General features: G+C 40.8%; 1 protein-coding gene across 3 annotated transcripts in view; it reads left to right on the forward strand.

Moving 5' to 3' along the window:
• Positions 1-20,967, forward strand: part of LOC149144270 (aminopeptidase M1-like) — a 311,113-nt gene that overhangs the window by 225,935 nt on the left and 64,211 nt on the right. For all 3 annotated transcript variants that reach the window (XM_089453313.1, XM_089453314.1, XM_089453312.1), the window contains one exon: positions 10,701-10,883. In XM_089453313.1, coding sequence (XP_089309439.1) covers positions 10,701-10,883 — 183 coding nt within the window. The remainder of the gene's footprint in view (positions 1-10,700; positions 10,884-20,967) is intronic.

Below are 20,967 nucleotides of genomic sequence, written 5' to 3' on the forward strand. Positions count from 1 at the left end.
GGAGAATTTTGTTATAAAACCGAATTCCCAGGTGTGATTCTATTGTACAAAATGGTCACTATATATAAAGATGGGGGACCATAACAAATACATCAATTTAGAGAAATTCGTTCAGACCACCACCATTACTCTCTCCTCAAATCTTTCCATGAATCTCTCACTAAATATCCATCCCTATTTTCACTTATTCCTCTCAATCTCTCAACCTTCTCGTAGACTTATATTCTTGGTCTACATTAATACATTTCTCATGACATAATTTAAATATTAAATATTATTCACGAGTGGGAGTTATTCCATCATACTCCCCCTTAACGAGTACTTGTGAATTCTCTGCCTTCGGTTTTCCTTTGAACTATCTCGTCCTCATCTTCAATCTTCTGCATTCTTCTTCTTTGGCCTTTTCCTTTTATCTTCATTTTTCTTCATCCTTCAGATCGTATTTCTTCATGTTTCCTTAACAAAAAAAATATATTACTGTGGAGACAAAACTTTACCGAGCACTCTCGGCTCGGAAAATATCATTCCTTGTACTGTGGCTTTCTACCAGCATCCACAGGCCTGCATGGACTTTCATGCATCAGCTCTCTCCACTCATGCAGGTTCAGGCAGCAGACAATAGTTCACTCGCTCAAACAGTATCAGCTCCTCCACACATTCCCATTTCCAAACAGCCTCACACTACCATGTAGACACATTTCCACGCAGCTCACAACACGGATGCAAGCCTTTCTTCAACGCAGACCACATGCAACAACAAACTTTTCCTTTTTGTTACAACAATGTCGGATCCTTACAAAATCGGTTCATGCTCTTCATGACAAGTTACTCATAGAAAACATTTTCACAAATTCATAGGTCCATCCAGCGTCACACCACAGTGCGTTCATCCTCACACAGCAACCTCACTATTACAATTTCCCTCAGCGTTCACTCTGATAGCAAATGTTGGCTTCTCACAGCCATTAATAAAGCAAGGGACACAAGAAATTTACAAAAGAAACTCCCAAAAGAGAGATATATTATAAAACCAAATTACCGTGTGTGATTCTATTGTACAAAATGGTCACTATATATAAAGATAGGTGACCATAACAAATACATCAACTTAGAGAAATTTGTTCAAACCACCACCACAACTATCTCCTCAAATCTTTCCATGAATCTCTCACTAAATCTCCATCCCTATTTTCACTTATTCCTCTAAATCTCTCAACCTTCCTACATACTTATATTCATGGTCTACATTAATACATTTCTCATGACATAATTTAAATATTAAATATTATTCACAAGTGGGATTTATTCCATCATCAAGCACCATCAATAATGAGGAGCCAATGCATGTAAGCTCTCAACTATATCAGTCAATATGGAGTTGAAAGGGTTGAAGAAAGTGTAACTAGGTTCGGTCTTCATAAATGTAATTTTGATCTTTGTACTTGTAAAAGAAAAGAAATATTATTTTTTTAAATTATAAAATGAGTTTCTTGCTCATTCCATGGGTCTAGAACATGTTGAAGTGCTATAGGAAAGTCAAAGAGTCAAAGAAAATATTAAGAAGCTCTTCTTGAGCATGAGAAAAATATATGAGTCTATAGAAATGTCAAGTAGCCCTCCAAGACAAGCACAAGAAGAAGTCTGCCAGCAAAACGATGTGAAAGACAGTGATGTCGGCCTCAAAGCATATATAGATGTCAAGTCGGCTCAAAAATGAAGTCACAACGGTTCACTGGTTCATGTCGGCTTGCAGACATGGACAAACAACTATATATACACAGCTAGAGTCACCACAGGATCACAAAAGACACTCTTGTCTCTTTGTTTTTGGTAACTATTTGATGAATATAAGAAGACACACTCTAATAAGAACAAGTGAAAATTGTGCTAAGAAGAAAAATTAAAATACCTCACAAGTAGTTATCATGCTAGAAGAATCACATTAACTCTAATTGCCCTAGATTCTTCAACATGGTATCGGAGCTAAGGTGCTGAAGTCAAAGGAAGGGCAGCAAAAAGAGACATTCAAGGATCAGCTTCAAGAAGGGCATCAAAGCAAGTTGAAAGGCTTTGACAAAATTGAAGGATCAGTCCACAATAGTAGTCTACATCAGCAAGGGTTTTTGTCTATGCAATCAAGGAGACAATCTACAACAGCAAGATCTTTTGTCTCCACAGTCATCATCAAAAGGCCACCAAGACTCTCATCAAGATGTCTACAAAGCAATGAAGCTCAAAGGACCTCAAAATCGAAGACTACATCATCTCGAAGAAGGTCGAAGTCCTAGAAGCAGTCTTGATCTAAACTACAAAAGAAGGCAAATTGAAGGCAATAAGGCATGAACATCTTCAAAGGATCATCTCCTTGCCCTAGAAGAAGATCATCCAAGGAAGCAACAAATCATCCTCATCAAAAGGAGCAACCTTTTCTATTGAGGAAAGGCTCTCTCATTTGTAAGAAGGTCATCCAAGAAGAAGCTCTAATATATCTTCTTCAACCATCATCAAAGCAATCAAGGTGAAGATTTCATCTTCACATGACAAGTAAGTATCTTTTCATTCTATAATCAAGTTTGGTTAAATGACTTCATGATTGCAAGAAGATCTATAGGTTGGATGGGTCATCAAGATTCCTTGCATGAAGGAGGATGGACATAGTCCTCTAAGTAGCTAAAGTCATTGAACATATCAAAATATCTCCTCTGAATTCATGGAAAGGGATACTTATGAAAGATCCCCTCATATAGCAACATTGGAGACATCAAAGAAATGTATATGATAAACTCATTCTCTGAAGGTGCAATGAAGAAGGTCACATAAAATCTGATCTACATGAAAGTAAAGGTATCAAAGGATGTAGGATATCTCCAGAAGGTCTCACCTACAAAATCTAGGAAGGAAATCATCATTGTTCTAACTGATAGGCAAGGTAACAAATGTCCATGAACAAGAAGGTTACCTCATTCAACAATTTGTGGTCTCTATGCTAGATAGAGAAAGACAAGTTGATGGCAAAAGTGTTGAAGGTTAAAGGACTCAAACATGTGCAGAAAGGAAAGGAAAGGGTCCTCAAACAAGACAAAACAGTGCTACGGAAAGATTATAAAAAGAAAGCTCATATCACCGGAAAGATGGAGGAAGCTGAAGAAAGGGACAAAGGAAAGAGGGAGTAATAGATCTCTACTATGATTGAGATGGTATCCCTCACAAAAGGGTCCTATCATAAGCTCCTAAATCTTTAGTTACAAATATGACCATGATAATAAGATGCATCATGGCATCATGGAAGCATTAGAAACAAGAGCTTGGGACATCACCATGGGAATCATGGAGGACAAAATCCATGGCAAACAAACATGAAGGATATATCTCTTGGGAACCTCATTGGACATTGAAGAAAAGGATGAAGTCATCTAGGACAAGGCTCATCATACAAAAAGGAAACATCTGCCAAATGGGGATATACAAGATCCTCAAGATTCTCTGAAGGAATCCTCATTGGAGGGTTCACTGATCTAGAGAGGAAGCAAGTGTTTCGTCAGGAAATCCAACTTATGGAATTCATGAGATGATGGTATGATGACATGAGAAATGAAGTAGATCAAGGGATTGAAGATCTTTTCAATCAAGGAAGCTGTTGGAAGAAGCCTAGATGACCTAAAGGTAAAATGAGGTATGTATGCTTGTGTTTAATATTATAATGTCATGTCATATGGTTGCAGGTAACATGGATCATTACTTCTATCTTGAGAAGCATGATCAAGAGAAAAAGGATCTCCTCCTCTGAAAGGATGCAGGAAGGCATAAGTCACACTAGATGAAATCAACATAATATGTCCTCATATGAAGTATGAGGTGGTTGACCACAATGAAGAAACTTTGATTGAAAGCTCCTGGGAATGGAATGTGTGAGGAAGGAAGAGATCGTGAGATATGCAACCCTGATGAAGGTGATCAACATCCAAAATACCAAGAAGATTTGACTAGGAAATCTCCCGAAAAGATATGAAGACTCTGATGGAAGTCTGAAAAAGATGGAGACCCTTGACTATGGATATCTTTGGGAGATGTGTCAACATGTATGCAGGATGCTGATACCTACAGGAAGATGTCATGATGAAGAGCCATCTAGTAAGGTAAAATTTGATTTAATGTTATGTTTTTCTTGAATAATATCTAGATGAGTTTACGCAGGGCCACTGGCACAAGAGTTATAAGTACAAGTACAACTATCATTCATGTGGAGGATGGAAATTCCTGAAAGAAACATGATAAGAAAGAAGTAGCCATATGACAAAGGTTCCAGATATGTATCAAGAAGACCACTTTCCATGAAGAAAGGAATGACATGACGAACCAAGAAGGAAAGTGATCAATGGCTAATGCCCTACAAGGAAGAAGCTCGACTGAATTTCATGACATCAAGGAAATTGATCAAGCAGTTGAAGGACCACGAAGAAGAAGCTGCTGATAAAAAGGAGAGTCCCTAATTGAGAGGGATCTTGGGCAAGTTCCTAGTCAAAGGGAACTTGGGTACATTCCTTTATAGGAATGGGCATATCCTCCCTAGTTAAGAGGGAGAGATAGAGACAACATTCTTGTCTTCACCTGGGAAGAAAGAATGGGAGGTCTTCACCTGGGAAGAAAGAATGGGAGGATTGGGTAATCATCTAGCATCTAATGCTCTTTGAGGATGTGGAGGGCATCCGAGATAAGAGTAGACAAGAGGATCGATATTCTTTGAGGGCTAGGAACCCAAGATAAGAATAGTCCTAGAAGGTCATACTCAGTGAACACCCGCATGGGTATGTACCTTCAGAGACAACGATGAAGGTGTCTATAATCATTGGTCTCACCAACATTGTGCTTTGATCTAATGAGAGATAGAGCTTTCAGTCAAGGCCTTGTTGTGGAAACAATGTTGGTTACGATGATTCTATACAGATGGGTTACCAATCCAATTCTTCTTATGAGAAATTCTTCAGATTGAGAATGACCAAGTACCATTATGAATACCTCCCTAGTTAAGAGGGAGTGTTGAAGAAAGTGTAACTAGGTTCGGTCTTCATAAATGTAATTTTGATCTTTGTACTTGTAAAAGAAAAGAAATATTATTTTTGTAAATTATAAAATGAGTTTCTTGCTCATTACATAGGTCCAGCACATGTTGAAGTGCTATAGGAAAGTGAAAGAGTCAAAGAAACTATTAAGAAGCTCTTCTTGAGCATGAGAAAAATATGTCTATAGAAATGTCAAGTAGCCCTCCAAGACAAGTACAAGAAGAAGTCTCCTAGCAAAACGATGTGAAAGAGAGTCATGCCGGCCTCAAAGCATATATAGATGTCAAGTCGGCTCAAAAATGAAGTCACAACAGTTCACTGGTTCATGCCAATTTGCATACATGGACAAACAACTATATATATGCAGCTAGAATCACCATAGGATCATAGAACTTTGGACAAGTCCTTGTGACTTCGGATGGTTACAGGAATTGCAGGAGGATAGAATCTCGGGAATAGTTACAGTAACAACTTCGAACACCTCTCTGAAATCTCAAACAAGTAACATGGTGCAGGAACCTCAAATGAAGAAAGAATTACATTGTTTCAGTTGGAGAAGGACTCTAAGGTTTTCAGATGGGTATTACAGGGGTATACACTCTCTCACAACCTCGTCATAATTATGATAAGAAGGATCTCAATACTCTGTCTCGGCATATATACTATAAACATAGTCACAATGATCACCGTCTCTTAGTTTTGGTGTATTCATGATGAAGAGGATCTTTGTGATCATACTGTCTCGGCATACCTTCTAAACACAGTCATGATCCCAGTTGCAACCATGGTCTCGGTGGTGTTCTAATGAAGATCTTGGTGGTAGTGCAGCTAGGTGCAACAATGATGTAACAGTAATGGTGGAGCAGTAGTGATGATCCCAGTGAGAATGTAACAATGATCTACGTAAAGATGGAACAATTGTGAAGCTTAGCAGTAATGAAGAAGAGATTGGTGTCTTGGTCTTGGAGTGGCATAGTAGGTGAAGGGTCATGGTCTTGGTTGTTAGTTTTTGGTAGCATCAGATTTTCTCTAGCCATGAAAATTGGTGGAGAGGCTAAGGCACATGGGTTCTCAAGAACCTAGAAACCATTTGGTGAAATTCCACTCGGATTGTATTTTATTAAAATAATTAATATTTTTAATGGGGTTCCTAAGTCTAAACTTAGGAAAATTAAAGTATTAATGCGTATTAATCAAAATATGGGTGAGAATGTTTTAGAAAGCGAATCAAGTCAAGTTTTTAATCTCAGCCATTGATTAGAGACTTAATCTCGACCATTGAAGTCTCAACAAGAAAACTATAAGGAGGCTTGGGGTTCATTTAGAAATACACCGAGAGAACAAATTCATTTAGAGTTCAAAATTTTTGGGGCTAGGAAGCTGAGAAATTTGAACTAAGTGATCATTCTGCGGCAGAGGGGTAGGGATAGTTCGGGAATACTGGGCAGAGAGGCGGAGAGCCACCAGTGGAGACAACGCAACACCTAGAGGGACTGATGGTAGGCTAGTCTGGGTCCACACAGGCTTGACGCGGAGTCAAAAGGGCCAGCGTAGAAAGGAAGCTACCTTCACGCAGAAATCGAGAATTGCGGGGGAGCTGTCAAAATAGTCGGGAGAGGTTGACGCAGAAGCTCCAAGAGGCAGAAGAGACAGTGCAAGGCTAATGCAGAGCCTCTAAGTGTGATGCAGGGCCTACACAAGGCCAGCGCAGAGATAGTCGGGGGTTTGCCAATTCTGCTGTCGGGGGAAGTGAGGTAATCTCACTCAGTTTTCCGCCATTATATTTTTCTCTGTAATTGGATTACCGAGAGGGCATCCCACATTGTATTCAGAACTACTGCTTAATAATATAATACCCTCAGAGTTGTTGCACCGGTTTTCCCACATTGGGTTTTTCCGAGGACTATTTTGTCCAAAAATAATGGTGTCCTATGTATCTTTTTCTTTGCTCAGTTTCTTGTTTCATGTAATCAAATTAAATTGGTGTAGTCTACAGAAGTAATTTACTTCAATATTTTTCAGAAAATAACTTGATAATGTATATTAAAATCAAGTAGAAGTAAATTCAGTTTTGCTGCAGTAGGGGTTCCTTGAGTATAGGAATTTTCACATGGTATCGGAGCATTGATTTTGAAATAGGAAGAGCAAATCCAGCGCTAAGTAGAGAGGCCAATAGTTGCATTTGACAGCAATTCGAATTCCCTTGAAGGGATTGCGCAGTCCTGTGCCGGGAAGGCAGAGATTCCGAGGAAATCTCTCTCTAAGAGAGTCGACAGAGAGGTACGATTTCCTGTTCATGAGTTTGCATAGGTAGAGGGAGTGACGGAGAGCCTCAGCACAGTGCTTGAAGGACACAGTTTCTACCAGGGAAAAAATCCGTCGGAAAAGAGCAAAGACACAGAAGGGAAATTTTCTCTTCAGAGGACATTTCTCGCCACAAGTCCGAATTTTTCACTTGCCGGGTAGTAGGCCAGTGCTACGCATTGACTAGAGGAGTCAGTGTGACAATTTAGGTGAGATGGCATCACATGGGCTTAGAGATCAGGACAGGTTGGAAGGAGCCTCCAACTATGTCATATGGAAGACCAGAATCTTAGCTAATCTGGAGGAGTACGATCTTGAAGCCTACGTCAAGAGTGTTGTGGTTGTTCTCGCAGACAATGATCTAAAGAAGAAGTATAAGGCCAAGCAGGCGAAGGCGAAGAGGTACATACTCGATGGAGTTCGAGATCATGTGGTCTCACACTTGCTGGGCAAAGATACAAACCGAGAAATGTGGGAAGCTTTGTCTTCACTGTATGAAGTTCTTCCGAACAACAAAAGATGTACTTAGAAGAAAAGTTGCAGTGGACATTGATGCAGAAGGGAGAAGGGTTTAACTCCTATCTTCAACGTCTTTAGGACACCAGAGACCAGCAAGCTGCGTGGGGTCTAATCCTTAGTCTACTGCAATGGTAAGGACAACCCTGAATGGAGTCTCGAATGAATGGCAAGTCTTCGTCCAAAGTATATTGGGCAGGGAAAGACTACCTTCATGGGAGGAGATGTGGGCAGCCCTTCAACAGGAAGAATTAAGGAGGGGTCTGGTTAAGGTCAACCTTAATGGAAGCAGTGGAAGTGGCACGAAGACCAAGGAGGAGGAGGAGAACATAGCTCTAGCATCAAAGGGACAACAGAAGCAGAAGCGGAAGAAGGACATTTCGAAGGTGAAATGTTTCAGATGTGACAAGATGGGCCACTTTGCATCCCAGTGTCCTTTGAAGCAAAAGGATAAGGATGAAAAACAGGATCCTAAGGTTGCTCCAGCAAAAATTGTCGAAGATGAGGTTGCCATGAGTGCCCACACATCTCCAAGAGGGAAATGGGTCAATATAGAACTATAGTTGGGAGGACTACATGTGGGCAGGATCCTTGAGGAACCCACCTCTTGGATCAATTCCTTGCTACGGGAGGCCGAGATTCAGCAGTAGTGAGATGGACTTAGTGTCAAATGATGCAGTGGATTGGTTGGAGAGACAGATGCAGTAGCCTGAGACCAGAGACTAATCAACGCAGAGCAAGGTTGGCAGCAGTGCAGAAGATTTATAGGGTCGGAGACTAGTAGCAATCGGATTCCAAAATTCACATGGTATTATGCTGAACACATTTAGTTCAGTAATTTTGGTTGTTTTTCAGTTGCTTCTCTTAGCAATTGAGTTACAGTACAAATGCAGTGTTAGCAGTGGCAATGCTAGCAGCATAGCAGATGCAGCATTTGAGAGAGAGTTGTAGTACAGATGCAGCAGTGGCAGTGGCATTGTCATGGGCAGCAGTACAGTAGCAGTCGTAGCACAGTGTTGATGGCAACAACAGTGCGAAAAGGAGATGCTTTAGAGACAAAGCAGCATGCAGTTGGACATTGTTGCTAGAACACATTTCTTGCTAAGAAGGAGTGTTAGTTTTTGGTAGCATCGGATGTGCCCTAGCGATGAAAATTGGTTGATAGGCTAAGGCACATGAGTTCTAAAGGACCCAGAAACTGTTTGGTGAAATTCCACCCAGATTGTATTTTATTAAAATAACTAATATTTTTAATGGGGTTCCTAAGTCTAAACTCAGGAAAATTAAAGTATTAATGGGTATTAATCAAAATATGGGTGAGAATGTTCTAGAAAGCGGATCAAGTCAAGTTTTTAATCTTAGCCGTTGATTAGAGACTTAATCTCGGCTGTTGAAGTCTCAACGAGAAAAGTATAAGAAGGAGGCTTGGGGTTCATTTAGAAATACACCGAGAGAACGAATTGATCTAGAATTAAAAATTCCTGGGGCTAGGAAGCTCAGAAATTCGAACTAAGTGATCATTCTGCAGCAGAGGGGTAGGGATAGTTTGGGAATACTGGGCAGAGAGGCGGAGAGCCTCTGGGGCTAGGAAGCTGAGAAATTCGAACTAAGTGATCATTTTGCAGCAGAGGGGCAGGGATAGTTCAGGAATACTAGGCAGAGAGGCGGAGAGCCACCAGTGGAGGCAGCGCAACACCTAGAAGGACTGATGTTGGGCCAATCTGGGCCCACGCAAGCTTGACGCAGAGCTAGAAGGGCCGGTGCAGAAAGGAAGCTGCCTTCACGCAAAAATCCGGAACTGCCAGGGAGCTCCCAGAATAGCCGAGAGAGGTTGACACAGAAGCTCCAAGAGGCAGAAGAGACAACACAGGGCTAACGCAGAGCCTCTGAGGCTGACGCAGGGCCTACGCAAGGCCAATGCAGAGATAACCGAGGGTTTGCCAGTTCTGTTGCCGGATCAGCCGGAAACTGTCGGGTGAAGTGAGGTAATCTCACTTAGTTTTCCGCCATTATATTTTTCTCTGTAACTGGATTGTCAGGAGGGCATCCAACATTGTATTCAGAACTACTGCTTAATAATATAAAACCCTCAGAGTTGCTGCACCGGTTTTCCCGCATTGGGTTTTTCTGGGGACTATTTTGTCCAAAAATAATGGTGTCCTATGTATCTTGTTCTTTGCTCAATTTCTTGTTTCATGTAATCAAATTTAATTGGTGTAGGCTGCAGAAGTACTTTACTTCAATATTTTTCAAAAAATAACTTGATAATGTATATTAAAATCAAGTAGGAGAACTAAATTCAGTTTTGTTGCAGTAGGGGTTCTTTGAGTATAGGAATTTTCACATTGGTATTCATAAATTGGAATATCTGTAAGAAGAATTTTGTGCAGGTTTTTCTCTCCAAGAGGGAGAGGTTTTGGCCCTGGCAGAAAGCCAATATCTTGTGTTCTTGTCTCTTTGTTTTTGGTAACTATTTGATGAATATAAGAAGACACACTCTAATAAGAACAAGTGAAGATTGTGCTAAGAAGAAAAATTAAAATACCTCACAAGTAGTTATCATGCTAGAAGAATCACATTAACTCTAATTGCCCTAGATTCTTCAACAGAAAGGAATCTCAATTTATTTTGGATTTCATGATTTTATGCAAAGACTCTTTAATTTCTATGCAACTGTCTTAAACTTCATTGCATTGTTCTTATATTGTCATGTCTCTACTGCATGTATTTTTTTCTTAGTTATTATTTTTTTATGATAGTGTCTGTTGCAGTTTATTTCAAGTATGCCTTCCGAAACTAATGGCTTTGTTTTCTTTCCAGAAAGGCCTGAATTCTTACATCAAGAGGTACGCTTGGAAAAATGCAAAGACTGAAGATTTATGGGCAGTCCTTTCAGAAGAGTCAAGAGAACCAGTGAATGAGCTAATGGACTCATGGACAAAGAAAAGGGGATATCCAGTGATTTTTGCTAAGCTTGAGGGGGCAAATTTGGTGTTAGAGCAGGTTGGTTTTATTTAGTTTTGGCCTCAACTTTTCCAGTCATTATCTCTCATATCACAGTCATAGGATATTTGATTTGTTTATAGACCCTGGATCATTTGGCAAATACAATCTGAGCAAACTCTCACTAGTAAAACTCGATAACTAAAATAAGAGAATAGATGGAAAGAAAGGTTAGATCAGAAGTATCTTTAGATTTATGAGAGATATTAGGCTCATAAATACATCATGACACGGGGGATATTAGGGTAAAAAATACTTATGATAAATTGACTTTATGAATCCTATATGATATTATCGGGAATGATCTACGTGCTAGAATGAAAGGAGTGTCTGGTCTTCTAATAAACCTATCTTTGTCAAGTGGTCAAATGTTTTCTGGTGGATAAGGCATTAAGATGCATCGTCTTTCCTGCTTGTATGTTAAGTGAAGTAGGACAAAGAGTAAATCGTTCTAGCAAGATAAGGTCAAGGTATTGTGTTACTATATGCTGTTTTCTTTTTACAATATAATATATGTTATGCATATTTATTTCTTGGGGAAAACTCTTGCAAGAACTACTGTGAATAGAAAAATGGCAAAACTAAATGAGGACCATGGATTTCAATCGATGTCATTTGATCAAAATATGTTCCTATCAGAGTGGCTTTTTTCTAAGAAGCCATCGCCTTGACATATAAAAATTACACCAAGAGGAGATCAGAGTGAGATGCTTCATTGGTTTACCCATTTTTCATGATATCATTTATTGTTAGGTGCACCGGAATCTAGAATTGATATGTTCGCTTGCTATATATGTTATATTGAGGTGTGAGGACAACGGGAAGAAGAGATGAAGTTCAGGCAGTCTGTGTTCCAGAACCGATATTTTCACTTGATACACTGTTACTGGAAATTACAAACACTAAACAAATCAAGAAACAGGGTCAGTATAGGAAACATAACTTCTTAGGCTTTGCGATAAGAAATGTTTTATAGTTCTGGGGATTTTCTAATAAATAAGCAAAAATAATCCCAAATTTAAACTTAATTCATCATTCAATTTTATTTTATTTTTTAAATAATTATTGAAATTTCTACAAGTACATATCAGTGACCATGCAAAACTTGGCATCTTAAAAAATTAGCGAAGACAATCAATTTGGAAAATTGATAAAATGGAGAAATAATTGGTTAAATTTCTTTTTATACATATAAACTCAAATCTAAAAAGCTCCAAAAACTTTGCAACCTAATAAACTTAGAAAAAAATTAGAGAAATGGGGAGAAATCAGAGACTTTTGCAATACTGATACATACACAAAAATATTAGACCATGTAATATTTGTTTCCTAACACTTAGGTCCTAAGAGGTAATTAGCGTAATTTATAGTGTTAGAGAAATAGTACCTGTTTTAGAAACATTGTTATAAGAGTTGCCCTTGCACTTCTACATTGTCCTTCGAGTTTTTGGATGTACTTTTCAGTCTCATATACCTATTTTTGTGGTCTTTTGTCCAACAGTAATAAAATTATCAAATTTATCTTATCTTGTCCTGTGTACCAGTGTACTTGTGTGAGATACCTGGGCAAAAAATTGAAAAACCACCAATTTTTGGGAATTTTTTATCACACTGAATGAAGTATACATCATTGATAATTTGAATACAACTTACCTAACTTCACCTATATATTACATATTTCTGAAAGTGTCGTTAGAGCAACAAAAAAACCCCTCGCCGTGCAGACATCGAAGAATCATAAGGCAAAGTTTGACACGAAAGTCTAGAGTTAATGGTTTGCATGAAAAGGCACCATCAAAATATAAGGAGAGAATAGTACAATCCTCTGTATATGGAAGGAATATGATTTCAGGCATGGCAAATATTTTCTGAAGTTTATAACAAATGTTAAAGTATTAAAAGTAAAAAGCAAAGGTATATGAAGGGTGGAAATAAAGCCGAGAACCAAGATAATTTTAGAAAACAAAAGGAAACATATAATGTGGCATGTATATGAATTAATCCGCGAAAAAGTAGATGTGGGAATTAAACTAAAACAGACAATTCCATTGTTTGTCGACTTGAAGGATTTAGCAACACAAGATATTTGACTATCGACGTCAGCAAAGCAACACTCGTTTAGGTGGCAACAGAAAAAGATTTCTTCAATAGCTCAGAGATAAAACAACAATGACATACAGCAATAATACAACAAAAAGATGTTATCAAACCAAATACTCTATTCAATAATATCTCCCTATATGATGAGAAGGATTTTACCAGCCAACATTTTAAGTTGAAAATGCATTTAGGGTTCATTCAGAGTTATCCATTTTTTTCTTATGTTTTATGTTTTATCCATTTTCCATCCGTTTCTTGAGAAATCAGTGTTTGTGCAAAAATCAGAACTAAACAGTGAGAATGACATTTTTGGAGCCATTTTTGTTTATAATGGGTATTTTTTTTCGTAGAATTCACTCCTTAGGCACTGTTGCTGATGAGATGATTGGCCACCATGTTACTCTTATGTATCTACAACCCTTATATATTTATCCTGTAATATGTAATTCATACAATAATCCCCTTATATTTATGAGGGTCATAATTTAAAATTGAAAGACTGAGTCTTTAAGTAGGTGGGAACATACTCTCCTTTAGTGGATATAAGGTTCCAAGGGGTAGGCAATGTTATACACCTACACTCTCAAATTCTTGTCATGTAATATGTAATTGATATAATGGCTTCTTATGTAAGGTTAAAACTTAATATTGTAATACATAGTGATTAAGTAGGTGAGATAGACTCTTCTTAGCCCATATTAGTTTCAATGTATTAGGTGGTAATGACATTTTTGGAGTCTTTTTTGTTTAGAATGAGTCCTTTTAATAGAATTCACCCTTAGGCACTGTTGTAACAAGGTTGGTAACTAATGTATTTACAACCTTTATAATATTTAAAATATAATATGTAATTTATACATTAACTCTTGGATCATAATTTAATATTGAAAGACGTGATTATTAAGTAGGTGGGGACATACTCTCCTTTAGTGAATATTAGGTTCAAAGGGAAAGGCAGTGTTATACACCTACGACCTTATAATGTTCCCAATTTCAGTTTCCCTTGTGATGGATTCCCAGGGTTGGTGACAACTTGGTCATGGGAGTGAGATTTCGTTATCAGTGGGCCCAGAAGGTTTTGGAAGAGTTTTATGGGGTCCGACGGGGATCGTTCGCAATAATGCTTCCATTTTTTTACGCTTTGTACTAATACATATACCTCTTTATCATATGTTTGATAGTTTATGACAGCTTTAGTGAAAGTTTCGAAATGATAACAAACTGGCTTACCATGCTACATCAAGACTGACCCCATGGCATATCCACTAGCATCGGTTTCTATCTCAAAAGGCTGTTGCAAATATGGTAATGCTAGAACTGGTGTCGTGCTAATCTTCTCTTTCAACATGTCAAATGCTTTTTGTTGCATGCCTCCCATTAAATGTTTGTTTCACACTGGTTAGAGCATTTAAAGGAGAAGAAATCAATGAAATTTAGGAATAAACTTCCTCCAAAATTGGACTGCCCATACAAAACTTCCAACTTTTATCTGACTCCTAGGCTTGGACCAATTTACAATGACTTTGACCTTGTAGGAATTTACAGGGTAAGTTCCTTAGATAGAACACCAAAGGACACTACTCACAAACAGATCATAGACCAGTACACCAATATTCTTGATGTGGTTAAAAGTTAAAACCCTCAAAGATGGAAACAGTCCACGGCATGAGCCAGCGCAGCCACTTCAGGAAATTTATTAATGTAAAAGAAAGAAAATTTACATAAGCTTCTCTCATGAACAATCACCTAACAAATGACCCTCCATGCTCTTTAAATAGAGATCATGGACCAATCGGGTGTTAAGCCATGGATCAAGTCTCAGTAATACTGAGGAGAGAATGAACCGTCAGATCACTTCATATCTAGAACATATCGTGACTGTCGGATTGTAAGTTACAAAAAGCACATACTAAAGAAACACACTTTACCTAACTATACACTAGACCAAGTTATACTTAATTATTTCCTATGTGTTTGAATATCCTAACAGACCTTAGAGGGGATTACTTTTAGTTCACCATCTCCAACAATATAACCCAAATATACAAGTGATGACTTGCCAAATTCACATTTTGACAATTTTACATACAATTTCTCTTTCTACAAAACATGTAAGATCTGTTTCACATGACTAGCATGTTCTTCCTAAGTCCTACTAAAAATGAGAATATCATCTAAATATATAATGACAAAATCATCGAGAAAAGGCTGAAATGCATCATTCATCAGACACATAAATGTCGTTTGGGCATTGCAAAGCCCAAAGGGCATTACTAGTGAGTCAAACAAGCTCTGTTTGGTTTTGAAGGCAATCTTCCAAGTGTCACCTTATGCAATCCAGATCTGATGGTATCCGCTTCTCAAATCCAACTTGGTAAAGTAGATTGCATGTTTCAACTGATCCAATAGATCATCAATACGCAAAATTGGATATTAGTTTTCTACAGTGATCTTGTTCAGTACACAGAAGTCAACACATATCCTCCATGAGCCATCCTTTTTTGGCACCAACACGAACAGAGAACCACATGGCGAGAAAATTGGCCTTATAACTCCCTTGTCCGACAACTCCTGAACCTGCTTCTTTGTCTTTGCATTTTCAATTACCAACATTTTGTACATGCCAATATTTGTTAAAGGGGCATCTGAATACAATTGAATTTCATGCTCAATTTCCCTTTTAGGAGGCAAACCCTGTGGATCCTAAAATAACTCATCATAGTTAGAAACAATCTCAAGCAATTCATTCTTATGCTTTGGATCACAACCCTAGAAAGCTTTATTTGTGTCAGCTGCTTTAGCCCTTACCATCAAAATCACGAAACTTTTACTACAATTTATCAACCTCTTCATTTGTCCCACACTAACTATTGATAGGTTTGTTTTCATTTTATGTGTACGATGTAATATCCCATTTTCAGGATATCCCTCAAACCCAAGCAAACTCCAACCAAACAAGTCCAAACGATATAGTGACCGAAAAACTCAAAGTGATAAAAATAACAGTGATACAACATATAATAATGTGAACATGAAATATAAGCAGATACTCAAGAAATGCAGAGAGAAATGCTAAGCCATTTTATTATACTGAGTAATGGGATGTGTACAGGAGGTGATAAGAAAGATGGCACCTCGACTTGCACAACGTAAGTGAAGAAATACACTCAAAATAGCAAAGAAATGGCCTCTCTCTAAACTGCGTCCAAGCTGCTGGAGAACTACCGTGTTGCTGCTACTATTGGAAATCAAATGAAGATTTGGGGTTGTTCCCCTCCTCAGAAAATGCTGAAACTCTGGAATCAGACTCTACTCAAGAAACCCAGAAAAACCCAGAAAGCTTTTCTGAAATAGCAGACCCCCGAAAATCACCCCCTTGGGGATCTACGTTGTCCCTCAAGGCTTTGCGCTGCCACTGAATAGAATCCACCAAAACTCAGCCTGAAACTCTGCCAAAATCCTCCAATATGCAAGAGCTAATCCCTTGCTCAATCTCCTAGCTCTAATCCTCCACAAAACCCCCACTCCGAAACTCACACCAAAGAACTGCGTCCCTCTCTCAAGACTGCGCAGTCCTCAAATGCTCAGCTCCTCCACAATGCCAAAGATCAATCCTACTACAAAAGACTGCTAGAAACTACCGTGCCCAAGTAGGCACTTGAAGTCTCCCGGGGTTAAGGGTGAGATCTTCGAACGAAGACACTCATTGCACTAAACAGTGCTGCATACAGGCTAAATAGCGAGCGTGCTCCAAGTCGAAGTGACTAGCTCAAATGCACATAATCGAATGACAAAATGAGGGGGCTCCCCTCTCCTTTATAGTGTTGGCCTCTCTCAATCCCAAGGCCCACCTCCTCCAACGCAGTCCCTCTTTTGCCACATGTTCCTTTCCATCTACGCAGTCCCTCCAAGTGTCTGCGTGGGTCCCATCTCTGCGTGGTCCTTTGGCCCCCTTGGCTCCCCTTTAAGTCACAACGTTGTGCTACTAGGGAGTGACTTTATTCTAAAGGTGAGTTATATCCCCCTTTTCCTCACCTTTTTATTTATAAATAACTATAGAAGGCAAAATTGAGCAAAATCGAATATTCCAATTAGCCGTGGCTAATTAGGAATATTACAGTCTCCCTCGGTAAAATGTTGCTTGTCCTCAAGCAACTGAAGTGATGGATGTTGCAAAATTTTCTCTCTCCCAAGTGGCATCCTCATCCGGTAAATTCTTCCACCTCACCAAGAATTCCCGGACCGTCCTGCTCCGTAGCTGCCTCTCCCTGGTATCAATAATAGCCTCTGGCTGCAACACCAAATGCCCCTCATCATCCGTGGGTGGTAGCTCATCTGTCACTGTCACCTGCTGCCCCAATGCCTTCTTCAGGCATGATACATGAAAAACGTTATGAATCTTGCTGCCTTGGGGCAGCTCCAATTCATACGCAACCTGTCCAATCCTACGTATCACCCTGTATGGCCCATAAAAGCGGGGCTTGAGCTTATCAGCTCCCTTCTGCTTCAGTGACGACTGTCGGTATGGCTATAATCGTAGGTAGACCAAGTCCCCTACCTCAAATTGTCTCTCCACCCGACCCTTGTCAGCATACAACTTCTGCTGGTTTTGCGCTGTACCCATATTATCCTTGAGAGCTCGGAGAATATCCTGACTCTCTTGGATCCAAAGCTTGGCTCTCGGAGCCTTGCTAGCACCAAACATCACGTCAGCAAAAGATAAAGGATGATATCCATACAAAGCATAGAATGGTGACATACCGATGGACATGTGATGTGTAGTGTTGTAGCAGTACTCCCCCAGATGCAGCCACTTCAGCCATGCTCTCTGCTGCCCACTGACATAGTTACGCAAGTAGCCCTCCAGCCACTTGTTAACTATCTCTGTCTGCCCGTCCGTCTGTGGGTGATAACTGGTGCTTGGTGTCAACTTCGTCCCCACCAATCGGAAAAGCTCCTGCCAAAATCCACCCATGAAATGGCTGTCCCTGTCACTGGTGATGGTCTTGGGAAGACCATGTAACCTGAAGATCTCTCTGAAGAACAGCTCGGCCACCTATGCTGCTGTGTAGTGTGCGGATATGGCGAAAAAGTGTGAGTACTTCGTCAGTCGATCAACGATGACAAAGATGCAATCCTTGCCTTGTACCATGGGCAACCCTGTGATGAAGTCCATCGAAATACACTCCCATTTCCCCTCTGGAATGGGAAGAGGCTGCAATAATCTTGCGGGATGGCTCATCTCCCCCTTGTTCCTCTGGCAAACTTTGCACTCCCGGATATGCTGGAGTACATCCTCCTTGAGGCCCTTCCATGAGAACCTCTCTCTAATGGCCCTGTAGGTTTTGGTAAACCCCTGATGGCTGGCCAAAGGTGAATCATGTGATGCCTGGAGTATCTTCTTCTTGAGCTGAGATCCCTCAGTCAAGAAGATCCGGTCCCTATAGTAAATGATCTCATCAATCACCCTGTACCTGTCATCCGCCACCTGCCCATCCAGAACCTCACATGCAAATCTATCCTTGGAGTACTCTACTAAGAGTCGAGCCCTCCAGTCTGTGTCCAAGCTCATAAGAGACAACGTGGCTGGTCTACGTGAAAGGGCATCTGCTACCACATTGTTCTTACCCTTGACATACTCAATGTCAAAGTCATATGCTTGGATCTTACTGATCCACTTCTGCTGCCTCTCCTGTAGCTGTTTCTGCTCCAAAAAGAACCTGAGGCTGTTGTGATCAGTCCTCACCCTGAACCTGTTACCCACTAAATACTGTCAGAACTTGGTCAATGCATGCATGATGGCCAGCATCTCCTTGTCGTATATAGAATACAACCTCTCATGCGGAAGGAGCTTTCGGCTCTCAAAGGCTATAGGGTGACCTCCCTGCATCAACACTGCGCCGATCCCCTCTCCCGACGCATCACACTCCAAAACAAATGGCTGCGTAAAATCCAGCAATGCAAGCACTGGGCAGCTGCTCATAACCTCCTTGAGCCTGTCAAAGTCTCGCTGCGCTGTATCCGACCAACTGAATGCCCCCTTCCTCGTCAGATCTGTCAAGGGTGTAGCAAGCTATGAGAAACTCTTGACGAACTTCCGGTAGTAAGTACAAATGCCAATGAATCCTCCAAGTTTTGTCTCGTTCCTCGGCTCGGGCCAATCTCTGATGGCCCTGATCTTCTCCTCGTGGACCCTCACTCCGTCCACCCCTATGATGTGTCTCAAGTACAACATCTCCATCAATCCAAACTCACACTTGGAGAGCTTGGCATAGAACTGCTGCTCCTCCAAGATGCGCAACACTGTCTCAATGTGTTGGAGATGCTCCTCCCAAGTCCTGTTGTAAATGAGTATATCATCAAAGAATACCAACACAAACTTCCTCAAGTGACTGCGGAAGATGTGATTCATGCAATACTGGAATGTAGCTGGGGTGTTGGTTAGCCCGAAGGGCATCACCAAAAACTCAAAGTGCCCATAGTGACACCTGAAGGCGGTCTTGGGAAAGTCCTGTTCCCCCATGCGAATCTGATGGTACCCAGATCTCAAATCAATCTTTGAGAAGAACCGTGCTCCTCTCAACTCATCCATCAACTCATCGATCCTGGGTATGGGGTACCTATTCTTCAGTGTCTTCTTGTTCGGGGCCCTGTAGTCAATGCACATCCTCAATGTGTCGTCCTTCTTCTTAACCAACACCACGGAATAAGCAAAAGGACTCGTGCTCGGCCGAATGTGCCCAAGAGTCAGCAACTCCTGAATGGCCCGCTCAATCTCATACCGATAGGCCTTGGGATGCCTATAGGGGGTAGTAATACTGCCTGTATGCCCTGTTCAAGCTCAATGGTGTGCTCAAACCCCTGGTCCGGTGGCTGTCCTGGCATAATCTCCCCAAATACTGTGGCATACCGGTCAAGGATAGTTTGTATCTCTGGGTGCACTGTCTGCCCTGTAGTCCCTGCCTCTGATGCACGCAGCTCCACTACCCACTCCCTTCTGGAAGATTGCCTCCATCCGATGAGCCGAAACAGTCTGAGGAGGATATGTGTGTTGTCCCCGTATCTTCTCATGCTTCCCTGTCTTCTCATCATCCCACTTCATCTCTAGGGTCTTCCAATTTGTCGTGACTTGCCCTAGAGTGATAAGCCACTGAACACCCAATATCATGTTGGTGTCCGGAATATCGACCACGAAAAAGTGGTCAGTCAGTGTGTAGGTGCCCATCGTCACTGATAACTCTGAAACATAACGAGCACACACCATGGTCTGATCTCCTGGGACCAAAACTGAAAAGCCATTGAAGCTCTTTGTCTGTATACCTCTCCACTCAACCATCTGTGCATCGATGAAGTTGTGGGTTGCCCCACTGTCAACCAAAACTGATACCCGCTGGCCACGTACTGTCCCCCATACGCGCAGTGTCAAATACTTGGGGACTCCTCGCAATGTTGCAAGGGCTCCTCCGGTAGGTGCAAAAGTTGCACCACCTACTGGTGGTGGTGGAGGCGGCGAGGGACCCTACACGACATGACTATCTCCTGCCTCCACATCATCCTCCTCATCCTCTTCCCCGCTGCTCTCGGAGAAGACCTCAATAAAATGTGCTTTGCCAACAGCACATCTATGTCCCGGTGCCCACGGCTCCTGACAGGTAAAGCACAACAACTTCTTCTTCAACTCCCTCCTGGCATCATCATCAATATGTGCTCATCCTGGATTCCCCTTTGGAGGCAGAATCCTCACATCCTTCCCCTTAGGTTGGAAAGTCTGTCTCTGGGGGTAAGGTGTCCGGGTCTTGGGTAAGGCATCCTGTAAGTCCCGGGTCCTGCTAATAGCACCCTGGAGTGTGGCTGGTTTAGTGGACCTGACTAGACCCTGAAGTGGCTCTGCTAACCCCTCAACATTCATGTAGATCCTCCGTGCCGTGGATAGATTGGGCACCATCACTGAAACCCTCAAGAAGTCTGCAATTTAGGTCTCTGG

This window comes from Pinus tabuliformis, chromosome X, assembly GCF_031772625.1.
Source record: "Pinus tabuliformis cultivar Carrire ecotype Pingquan chromosome X, CPIR1, whole genome shotgun sequence".
Classification (NCBI taxonomy): Eukaryota; Viridiplantae; Streptophyta; class Pinopsida; order Pinales; family Pinaceae; genus Pinus; species Pinus tabuliformis.